General features: G+C 46.4%; 1 protein-coding gene across 1 annotated transcript in view; it reads left to right on the top strand.

The window, feature by feature from the left end:
- The window catches only part of Rab31 (RAB31, member RAS oncogene family), a 117855-nt gene extending 106195 nt beyond the window's left edge, over window positions 1-11660 (top strand). The window contains exon 7 of the mRNA XM_027397761.2: window positions 8906-11660. Within this exon, the coding sequence (XP_027253562.1) occupies window positions 8906-9003 (98 nt within the window). The 3' untranslated portion in view covers window positions 9004-11660. The remainder of the gene's footprint in view (window positions 1-8905) is intronic.
- Window positions 11661-12278: the final 618 nt, after the last annotated feature.

Genomic DNA, 12278 nt, shown 5'->3' with positions numbered 1-12278 from the left:
GGGGCCATCCTCAGACTTACCTGACCCTGCCGTCAAGTGTGGGACTCATTCTCTTCCTACATTTTCACCCAGGGGCTGTTCATTTTTCCTTTTTGGCTAAGAAAATAATTGTACACTTGATTTTTTAAAAATTGGTATAAGAAAACACAAAGACTATTAGTTTTCTGCTCGGCCGTCACAATGTTAAAAACCCAGAATAAAAGATGTGGATGCCTTCCGGGGGCGCTGTCCAAGCTCTGCTCTAGAAAGGGAGGAAACCCAGGGTGGAGGGGCTTGGACTTCATCTCTGCTTTTCATTTCTTCCCGGTTTCAGTTGTTGACCCTGGACCACAACGATGCCCTTCCTTCTTTTGCAAACCTCATTCCTTCCAGGTCCCTTCGATTCTCCTTCCTTCTGGGAACCTCCACCCATTCCAATTCTCTTTAACAGTAAGAACCTTGAACATGAGCTTACTCACGGTCTCTTGCAGTTTTGATGTGTGAACGTGTTCTGTCTTTCCAGGCTTCTCAAAGGTGTCTGTACCGATGTGTAAGTTTTCTACAGCAGATGCTTTTTCACGTTCTTCATGAAGCAGATACTGGTAAACAGGGTAGAGCTAAACACACAACCTGAATTTAGCTCTATTCTGTATCTCAGAGCGTTCTAGTCAGTAACATTTTCACCTAGATCAAAGGAAGTGTAACTGCTTTTCCATGGTGACTTAAGTTTGAATAATACCAATGAATTGGGCAAGCCTAGAATCTCTCGTTTCATTTATTCAAAACAAAATACACAGTGTATGCTTTTATGGACTCAAAGTCATGCTGGACATCGTGGTGGACACAGGACACTGGCGGTAGCTTCGTGAAACCAAGGGTGAGGACCGTAAGAGAGAATGACAGGTGGGGACTTTAGGTTGCTGAAGAATGTCTCCCTAAGGACATGGCTAATCTGAAACTGAAGACTGAGGATGCTGGAGCTCGGTGGAGTGCTAGGAGCAGAGGAAAACAGCTCCGTGCTGCCGGCTCTAGCAGCCTGAGGAGTCTTTCCTCAGAGACCTCTACTTAGCTGAAGCCGTGATCTTCATTTAGATTTGGGGAAAGTAGCCAGGCGTTGGTGGCGCACGCCTTTAGTCCCAGCGCTCGGGAGGCAGAGGCAGGCGGATCTCTGGGAGTTCAAGGCCAGCCTGGTCTACAAGAGCTAGTTTCAGGACAGGCTTCAAAGCAACCCTGCCTCAAAAAAGCAAACAAACAAAAATACTTGGGGAAATAATTTTAGAAGGGGTTGAATGAGCGGCGTCACCCACGGGCTTGTGTATCTGAACGCTTGACCCCCTCCAGTAGGTGGCGCTGTTTGGGAAGTTATGGAGCTTCTAGGAGGCGGAGCCCGCTGGAGGAAGTATGTCACTGGGGGCGGGCTTTAAGAATTGATAACTTCACCGCCCTTCACCTTTGCTCTCTCCGCTTTGTGTTTGTGGCTGGAGGTGTGGTCTCTTGACTTCTTGCTCCAGCCACACTGCTGCCCCGGTCCCCACCACTGCGGACTCTCCCTCTGGAACCATGAGCCCAAATAAACCTCTTCTGCCATTAGATGCTTTTTGCCATGGTGCTATAATTTTTCTCCTGGAAAATGCCCCGGAGACTTCGTTTGGGGGCGTTTCTTGTTAGTGTAGAACAAGCGAGAGATGCTTTGGTTCTGTTTGTGTCACCGGGATCTCCTCTCTGACCTCCCTTTGGCTCGTTGGCCCTTGAGATCCAAGCGGAAAGAATTCAGGTGGGGATGCACAGAGCACAATGTAGGACAGAAACGGTGACAAGAAATGCCTTTTCTAACCCTGTAGGACAGACAGCTCCTCCCGAGGGACGTTTTCCCGTCCAAGTGATTGACAGACCCACTGGTATTCACTCTTAGGAGAGAGGACCATGGTGTGTCCCTGTCCTTTACCAGAAGCCTTCAGCTATCTGTTAATCGTAGAAGGCATTCAGAAGGGCGTGTCCCCACCCAGGGCCACATGCTGTGACTCAGATCCTCTCCCTTTGACCAGCCAGTTCCTGGCTTTCTGACCTGCGGACTTTAAGGCTGGGGTCCATCCTCAGTGTCCTTTCCAGCTTGCTAATATCTAACCAGCTACCTGTGTGCTTGCGTTTACAGTGCAGACTACTAGAGATGAGAGCAGTGCTGGCTGGAAGGATTAGAAAGTGCGACAGACAGGAAGCTAGCTTGTTCTGCAATCACTGTTACACAGCGTGCTGGCTGTTGTACATCCGCTGTGTTTTGTAATTCTGTGGTAGTTACTTGGTTTAGAGTATGTTAAAGAAATTCAGAAGCAAAACGAAACCTTTGAAAATTTTGTAACAGTACAGCAAGCTGTCAGTGAAGATAAAGGCAAGGACAGTCCCTCTTTACCACCAAAAAAGTTAAATCAGCAGAGAAGAGGCTGATATGGGAAGCTCTCACCCCAAGCAGTTCTAAGGGATTCTCAGTTGCACAGAGCACAGTGTTGTTGGTCCTTGTGTCTCTGCGGTTTAGTCATAGCCCCACCCCCAGGACACCAAATCTACAGATGCCCGAACCCCTATCTAAAACACTGTAGCATTTGTGTATAAGGACCTATCCCCCATATGCCCTATCATCTCTGGATTACTTATACCCACTCGTAGTCTATAAAGAGTTTCTATACTGTATTGTTTAGGGAATAATGACAAGAAAAACTCTGTACATTTTAACACAGACACAGCCATCGTAGGCCTAAATGTGGTTTTGGTGGACACTGTGACCAACCATGAATCAAAACCCCAGAAACAGGCAGATACAGGGACCAATTATAGTGGCGCTTGGATTGTGTGGCACTCTTGTTCCTTGCCATAGCTGGAATGTTTAAAATGCGTGTTAACTCATTGTGTCCCATTCACTATGGAATAGGCACTTTGTCATCCCTATTTCACTGTGAGGACACCATCTTGTGACTTGTGCCTCATAGCAATCGTGTAACAGGCCAGTCACATGCTCTCAGCTTTAAGTCTGAGTGTCCCTGGCTCCTGACTTTGTACAGCAGAGTTCTTGTAATATTGTCCACACTAGTAGAAAACAGGAAATGACTAAACTACACTGAAGTTGAGAAATAGTTTGACTTTTTTTTTCCCAAATCATGGTACACTAATATAAACCAGTGTTTTAAAATGATGATTCGACTCTTGTTACTGATCCAAAAAGACAAATTGTTTGTGAAACAAAAGCTAGACAGTAGTTTATATAAAATTCTGATTTCATATAATCAAACCATATAACATATAATAATAAACAATGCATTATTCCAAGACCCTCTTTCTTGTAAGGTTGTCTGTTAGACTGCTAACCACGGCAACTTTGTAACGGTGCATTCCAGGCAACTTTGGAAAATGGCTTTATTATAGAAAGTGTCAAATTTACAGTAGACAAGTAAAAGGAATCATTATGAACACATAAGCAAGCAACAGGCCCCACGTTTGCTCTCTCCACCCGATACTGCTTTAAAGGGGGTCTCAAACATTGCTCTCATCTGTAAAGACTTTGAATTTAATTTTTATTGTTAGGTAAGTACATCAATTGGGTTGAGGGAGTGCCTAGTTTGGTTTCCATTGCTGTGATAAACACCATGACCAAAATCAAGTTGGAGAGGAAAGGGTTTATTTTACCTTCAGCTTACAGTCCATCAGTCCATCGTAAAGGGAAGTCAGGACAGGAGCTCAAGGGAGGGGCCTGGAGGCATACAAGAATGCTGCTCATTGGCTCACTCCTCCTGGCTTGCTCAGGTTTCTTTCTTATACACCTCAGGACCCATCTGCTCATCCAGGATAGCACTGTCCACAGTAGGCTGGCTCTTCTATACTGATCATACAGGCCAATCTTATGGGGACATCTTCTCAATTGAGAGCCCTCTTCCCAGGTGGCTTTAGCTTGTGTCAAGTTGACAACAACCAGGAACAGAACAGGGTGGGGGGAAGAGAGAGAGAGAGAGAGAGAGAGAGAGAGAGAGAGAGAGAGAGAGAGAGAGAGAGAGTGTGTGTGTTAGGGCTGTGAGATGATTCTATTTGATGCTGTAATGATGGAGACACGTCAATGAACATTTATGGAAACCCATAGGATGTATAACGAAGAGAACCCTATGCGAAAACTGGGCTGTAGTTAGCAGTAGCGAGTTAATATTAGCTCACCAGTTGGGACTGGCATCTTACACTACCCAAGACGTTAACAACAAACAGGAAATGGGAGGTGAAGACAGAGACATGTAAGGGCTAATCTTCACTGGAGGCCAAGAATAAAAATGATTTTAGAAAAAGTATCAACTTCGAGAAGGAAAGGGGAAGGGAAGTTTTCAGTTTGTTTTTTTTTTTTTCTTCGTAGCAAAAGTCTCCCTATGGAAGTCACTCCCATTAAAATCTGACAGCAGTTGCTGTTGAAGTCCTTAGGTTGGTAGCCAATGGGAACGGGCCTGCTCCCGCTTCGTAGCATAGCTATCTATGACTTTGGCTTCCTAGACATTTTTAAAAAAAATTTTTTTTAATCAGGATATGTGTTAGATATTGTTAGGACATATTTGACCAAAGTGTGTTTATTGTGGTTAATGTTTATTTATTTATTTTGCTTTTTGTTTTTTTGTTTGGTTTTCTGAGACAGGGTTTCTCTGTGGCTTTGGAGGCTGTCCTGGAACTCACTCTTGTAGAGCAGGCTGATCTAGAACTCACAGAGGTCCACCTGCCTCTGCCTCCCAAGTGCTGGGATTATTTTGTAGTGCTGGACGAAGCCGCGCTAGGCATGCACGCTACCCTGGAGCTACATCCTTCGCTGGCTCCCTAGGCCTTTTTAAGTTTGGGATTTGGGGTTCTCTACTTTCAGATGCTTGTTTCTATTCAGTTGTCATGTCTGGCCTGGGATTTCCTCTCTCTGCCTCTTTCCTTTCTATCTCTCTCGTTGTGCTCACTGTAGCTCTCCTAATCTTGGGCCTGAGCTTTCTGTGGGTTTCCTCGCCATGTGCAGCATCTGCTTCCCAGTCCATTCTGGTCCTTTATAGGATCCGAGCTCTCTCCTCACAGTCGACTCTTTATCCTAACACTAAACGTTTCCCTCTGTTTCATATTTATCTAACACCCCGACTGCAGTTTTCCCCCTCTCTTCCTAGTCCATCCCCCGCAACTCACCTCTACCCCCCCACTCCTCCTTTATATTCAGAAAAAGGCAGGCCTCCCATGGATGCCCATAAAACACTGCTTATCAAGTTGGGCGGAGTGTGAGCAACCCAATGCCTTTGCTCCCAGCACCCCTGAAGAGGCAGGTGGATCTCTGTGAATTTATGGTAGACAGGTCTACATAGTGAGTTCAAGGATAGTCTGGGCTGCAAAGAGAGACCCTGTCTCAAAAACAAACAAAAAGGTTTTCTAGTATCATCTCTGTATGGTAACCAGAGGATTGCTAGAGTGATTCCTGCTCATGTATGAGCAATTGCAGTTTTCCACCAGGACTGCCTCTCCCAAGGGAGAAGCCCTCGGGCCCATATCAAGGAGATTAGTCCTGCCAAGCCCTAGCAAACTTGGTCAAGCCACCAGTCTGGATGATTTGGAGACTCACATCAGAAACAGTTACACTTGACACTGAAGGAGAGAGAGTCCAGTCGTCAGAGAAAGGAGTTGAAGAAGAGACAGACGGCAGAACTGTTGCAGGGAAGTCGAGTGTTCAGAAGCAGAGTCTATCAGCCAGAACAGCTGCAGGGAGCAGGCTGCTTTGGGTGCCTCAGGGCGGCTGCCCCAGCCAAGCTGGGCTGGACTCATGGGTTTGGAATTTATTTCCACATTTTGCATTCCCGAGGAAGTGTTTGTAAAACATGTTTTTTTCCCCGGAAACTTTCAGGAAAACTGGGGGATAAAAGTCTTTTTAACGCCTGCACAAGAGAATCTTACACAACCCAAAGTGTGTTAAAATAGACCCACTGGCCTAGGGTTCCTGTTGGAGAACAGCTTTGTTGTGGAGATTGCACGCTTGAAGGACACTCTGTAGGAGCAGAAACGTCCAGAGAACAGTGTGAGCCTGTGTAGACGCCATCTGTCGTTTTAGCTCAGTTCTGTGTCCAGGTAAACAGAATCCCATGAGCTGTGTTCCAGGGAGTCTCCTTGGTGCAGAATGCTGTGGCCACTTTCCAGAACCGTTCTTTTGTTTGGGAACATTTACCCAGCACGCTCTGAATGCCTCAGAGCACCACACGGGGGCTGGCACTATTTCCACAGTGGTGTTTGTTTAGCTCTTAAAGTGTGCTTGGCTGGCTATTGGGGCCCAGTTCTTATCTGTCTTCCTTTTAAGTGGGTGTCCTTCATTTGCTCACACTGTTTGAAGTGGGAACTATGTGATGTCCCCAAGCAGAGTGGTCTCCAAACAATCCTTCTGACTGAACCTTGAGAATCACCCATGCCTCCTTATCATGAACACTGGGCATTTCTTCCCGTGCAAAGACCTCTGAGACCTGGCCGGAGCCTGCCGGGAACTGGCATTATTACCCTGAGTCCCTTGCACATGGTGTGTAGGGATTGTCAAGTTTACTTTTATAGTGCTTTTTTTTTCTCATGCTTTTATAGTGGAGGGAAGAATTGCTCAGGGGTTTCACATAACTGGTCCAGGCTCATTTAACTGATTGTCAAATCTCAAAATGCTCTCTACTAAGAGATAAAAATGAAGTCTGAAGAAACCACACTGATTTTCCTCTGAGAAATACAGCGGTTCTCCCTTGTCCATGGTGTCAGTAGCAACCATCGTCTGGAAGTACTGAGTGGGAATCCCAGAAATTAAAAAAAAAAAATCAAAAAATCATATTTTATCTTTGAGTACAGCCTGCTGTTGTAATTGTTCTAATTTATGACTTGTTACTTTATAAATCTCTTTATATCTGATTCATGGGTGAAACCTTATCATAAGTGTACATGTATAGGAAAGTAAGGTAGTTAGTTGAGTGTTTGGTGTTCCTCAAGGCTTCAGTTGGGGGGGCTTGAAGTCTAACTTTTGTGGATTAAGGCGGTGTGGCAAAAGGAGTGGCATGAGGAGAGAATTTAGTCAACAAAAAATTTTTAGAAAGACTGGAAACCCCTCCCCACCCAGTAGCGTTCGGGAGAAAAGCCCATGCCTGTGTTAATGACCGCTAAGGGGTTCTGAGCCTAGTGCCCCGTGCTTTTCAGCCTCCACTTTCTCGAAGCTCGTTAGCCCGCTCCTGTTCCCAGAAGCATCTTTCTCCTCCTTAACAAACTCTCTCTGCTTCCATTACTAACTGCCTGTTCTTGTGCCGTTAGAACCCAGGAGCTTCCGTGGGTGCCCTCAGGACTCAGCCCTGCTCTGTAACAGGAGGGCCATTGTGTCCAGTTCTCACCAGCTCTAGAGACCATGAATGGCAAAGGACTCTGGCAGCTCTAAGAAGCCACGTTTGCCAACGGCGTAAAACACGGGCAAGGAGGCTGTTGGCACACACAACTCGAAAGCCTGTTTGTTGTCTGTGTGGGGAACAGGAAGGGCGGGAGTGTGGACGGATGGACACCGGTGCTCCTGGCATGCTCACGGTGCAGTTTCTTTCTAGGCTTCCACTCTGCCCGTGTCACTTTAACACACTCCACACTTCCATACTTTGTCAGGATTTGGGGCCGTCACAGACATAACATCATAAAGACAGGTGAAGAGAGGCCTGAAAGTCGAGAGCAGCGTTGGTGCTCCCGTGAGGCAGCAGAAAAGTGTCTATGGGACATGGTTGTGTCGTTGTCACAAATGCTGATTTCTTGTTGTTTTCAGTTTTTCGAGACAGGGTTTCTCTGTGTGGCCCTGGCTGCCCTGGAACTCACTGGCTCTGTAGACCAGGCTGGCCTCAAATTCAACAGCCATCTGTCTGCCTCTGCCTCTGCCTCCCGAGTGCTGGGATCCAACGAGTGTGCCACCCTTGCCTGGCTCACATTCTAAAATTTTAATGCCCCGTACTCAACAATAAATAGTTCCTATCTTTTAAGTCAACCATATTGTAATAGTCAGAATCATGAAGCTTGACACTGTGGGGCCTCTGAACACACGGCTGGCCTGAGGAACCGGCAGCCCTTTATCGGCAGGATGTGGCTGGAGTAGATCCTCAGAGCCGGCACCAGGACTTTTTTTTTTTAATCCTACTTCAGGTTGACAGAGTATAAAGGGCATGGTTTATTTTTTAACTCCCTTTCAACTGTGATTACAAGTGGAAAGAACATGTCTCGGGGAGGGAAGTGCAGTACTGACGATCCGATTGTTTCTGTTGAAGTCTTTTCAAGAATGGCCTATAAAAGTTTTGTATGACTTGTTGGCTGTGCGAGATGGCAGGAGACTGTTAGGAACTTTCCTTAGCTGTTTTATCCCTTCTTTGTGTTTATTTACAAAAATTCAAACTAAATGAAGTCACAATAATGTTGCTTGTATATGACATTAAGGCCTGAGGGCCTTCTGGCTAATGAACCAAGTGAGGCCAGTGAGGTTTGAGGTAGCCCACGGTACATCTACAAAGATTGCAGTTGCCAGCCCGTTTCTTTTTTTTTGAGAAGCAGTAAAGACAGATAAATGCTTGCTGTTACTATTGAAGTCCAGGCCTAAAAAGCGGGGAGCCTCCATGGAAAGGCTGAGGGCCATGAGGGATTGAGGAAATGGGTTGGTCTACAGAATGGATGCCTTCTTCTGTTCCTGGGATGCTTGCATGGTCAGAAAGCTGCTGGTAGTTGCCCTCAACCTTTTAAACATGAGTTCAACTTTGTGTGGAAGAACTGAGGAAAGAAGGAGAGGAGAGAAGGGGGGGTAGGAAACAAGAGAGGAGACTGAAGGAAAGGAGAAAGGAGCTAGCCCCTCCCCCAAGTACGGCTTTTTAAAATAAGAGAACTTCAATTTTGGCCTCCTTTTCCCCTGCAGGCCGCCAGATCCCACCGTTGGACCCCCATGAAAATGGAAACAGTGGAGGGATCAGGCTTGGGACCCAGAGCTTGCAGGCCAGCCGGCGGTGCTGCTAACCCAAGGGCCATGGCAAATGAAGCTCGGAGGAAGAAGCCCGAGCCGTCTCCAGTGTCAGGTGCACACAGAAGGACCCTAACCTCCGGACTAACTGCCTGCTGGAGAGTGAGCAGCATTGCATGCTGGGAGACCAGTAGCATGCTGGGCTGGGACATTCCCTAAAGAGAGGATAGAAAACTCGGGAAAACTCACCTAACCACCACAACATGGCCTTCGGTTTATGAAACGCACACGGCAGGGGTTGCACTTACTAGGTAATAGGTATAGTTGTCATTTTTGTTAAGAAATACTAGAAAATTTCTGGATTTGTTCACAAACCTTGGTGTGCTGTTCTCTGACTTTCCTCGTCACCTAGTTAGATTACAGTAATTTCTCCGGGACCAGGGCCTTCTTCTCTGGACAGTTCACCAAAAGGCAAAGGCATAGGTTGGCTTTTAGCTGGCTTTGGGAGAAAGCCCTTATTAGTTTTCTGGGGGAACTCAGAGAAGTAGAGCTGGTCATTTGAACTGAGAATTGACCTTCTGCAAAAGAGACAAAAGTTGTATCCAAAACTGTCGTTTGTGTCCCTTTTCATGTAACCGATGAACTTTTTTCTAAAGTATAGTCATACGTAAACCAGCCAAGTCAGACTGGAACATGACATATCATTTTGGGGATGGGGGCCCAGTTTAAAAGAGTTAAGTAGTTGGTATGTAAGCCGTAGTAGGTGGAGGATATAAACAGCATCCCAGGTGCCGCCCAGCTTTCGTCCTCTCCACTGCAATGGTTTCTACTCTTGGAGATGATTAATCCCAGGGCACTGTTTTACTAGGAGACTCTATCATAGTGCCATGTCTAAGGGGAAAAAACTAATCAGAGGATGTTGAGTCTAAATTGTAGGGCAAACTTCTATTAATAGCAGCTAACCATGGTTGTAGCCGGCCATCCAGAGGAATGTTACCATCTTAAAATTCTGCCCCTCAACCCCCGTGGAGGTATAAAATCAGAATTACTTTAATCTTTCCAGCTTTGGAGAGAAAGGCCATCAAGCAGACAGAGCCAGGTTCCTGTCACGGACAGTGCTTGTCAACTCCAGAATGTGTACGTCCACAGATGGTTCTTCCTGCTTCTCCCAACCTGGGAGTTAATTGAATCTTAGAATACGGAGGATGGAAAAATCCTTGTCTTGATTCAAGAGTGTCCTCCAGTGTCCCATAGCAGGCATCTCAAACTCTGTTAGCAAATGGCATCTGTATGTTGTGACAGGGCCTCTAAAGACTGTGAGTCCTGTCCCATGTTGTCAGCATCACTGGCTGATAGGACATTGGTTAATCCACTCACTACAGGTGAAACAAACAAAAAACAATAGAGTTGAAATGGAAATTGCCCCTCTCCAGGTAGTACCAGGCTTATGTTGAACCTTCCCCTGTTTTAGGGAATCTTCCTGGGAGCTTGCCTTTATCTAGCTGGCTGCCTAGATTTCCAAGCTGAGATGGTACTGTCCCCAGAAGAGAATGTCATGTCTCTGGACTGGGGTTTGCAGTGGCTGAATTTTGCATGAACTGTCTGGGCTTCACCCTAACAGTGAGCCACTCTGAGTGTATTGGAGAAGCACACGAGGGAACAACACCTTGCTTTTCCTGGGCTGCCTTGCCATTGATGTCAAAGCCAGGCAGAGGGAAAATATGATTATGTGTCACCACCATGAGCAAAGAGTATGTGGCCTTGGGCACACAAATATTCATACCATCTTGGGCCTTCTCTGCAGATACATCTGTAAGCCTTTGGTGCCTTTCCCCCCTCGGCTTGGGACTCCATCTGGGCTGTTTTTACCAATTGAATTTTAATCACAGAAAAGCATGTAAAGACCTAGAAATTACAATTGTTCCAGACACAGGCTATAGTTTCCTTATCATTGTTCCCCAAATTCCCTTCCTAACCTCTCCCATTTTCTTTGTCTCACATGTGGCAGGTTTGATGTGTAAATATGACGGATGTTGGCTACACCCACATGTAATCCACTTCAGAGTGGCTGGGTTTGGCTCGTGACCTTGTGTCTGTAAGTGAGGCACATGCTGTCAAAGGGAGTCTTTCCCAGTAGAAATCCCTAAGGACAGTGGTAGAGTTGGGCAAAAGTTTTACATAGGTACAGAATCGACTTGCCGTTTTTTTTTTGGTTAAAAAAAAAAATGGTACATTAAGGTACTGAATATGATGTCACCGTGCAGATCAACCTGAATTCTCGCCAATTGTAAGGGAAAGAATGGGAATCCCACTCTTTCCTAAGGGAGGTCTGGAGGATTGAGACGCTCCCTGTGGCGTTAAGGACTGTGGTCTGTGTAGGTGTCCCTCCTGGCTGCTCTGCAGGGCTCAGGGCAGGGAGTAAGAAGCCAGCCTCAGCCAAGAGCTCTGGCTGTGTTCAGGCCCCACCATGCCTTTCACTGTCATTGTGACACCCAGTGACCCAGCAGTCATGCCATCACACAGACCATCACCCTTCCTGGTGTTTCTGTGAAGGGTTCCTGCTTGGGCTGGACCCAGGTTTTGCGCCTAGACAACCCCTCCCCAGACACCTAGGACCTTCGCATCTTGTACCCTGTTCTACGAGTTTCCCTCGCACTCATGTGTATCCGTTGCTTTTGATTTTAACCCATACTAATAAATATTTTAAGTTTTACCGAGTGTCTTTTTCTTATTACAATCAGTAAAAGTGATGATTTAAAAGGCAACTCAGAATAAGAAGGAACACGTAAACCTGTGTGTGTGTGAAGATCTGGAGAAGGCTGTTCACTGAGGCCCTGTTGACGCAGCTAATTGCCATCCACTAAGAAACAGATAATAAAACGAGGCAGGGTCACATGATGAAAGCTGTGGGTAGGATGGATGCCTTGTCTGTGATGAATCACTGTGCCTCTCTAAGCAGAGTGCACGCTGCAAGGCTTCACTGCCCTGAGGGAGCCACTCACAGGAATCTGTCCAACAGTCCTCAGTAGCTGTGTGCTGCATAGCACGGGAGATGGATTTGCAAACCTGGATTCGTGAATAAAGGCTGCTGGGGCTGTCTTAGTTAGGGTTCCTATGGCCGCAAAGGGTTCCTATCACGGCCACAGCAACTCTTAGAAAGCAGGACACTGAATTGGGGCTGGCTTACAGTTCAGAGGTTCAATCCATTGCCATCATGATAGGAAGCAAGGCAGCCTGCAGGCAGACATGGTGCTGGAGAAGTTGCTGAGAGTTCTACATCCTGATCTGCAAACAGCAGGAAGAGACTGTGTGTCACACTGGGCATAGCTTG

The sequence above is a fragment of the Cricetulus griseus genome, chromosome 2, assembly GCF_003668045.3.
Source record: "Cricetulus griseus strain 17A/GY chromosome 2, alternate assembly CriGri-PICRH-1.0, whole genome shotgun sequence".
In the NCBI taxonomy this organism is placed as follows: domain Eukaryota; kingdom Metazoa; phylum Chordata; class Mammalia; order Rodentia; family Cricetidae; genus Cricetulus; species Cricetulus griseus.
Note: the sequence above shows the minus strand (reverse complement) of the source record. Positions and strands in the feature narration are given on the sequence as shown.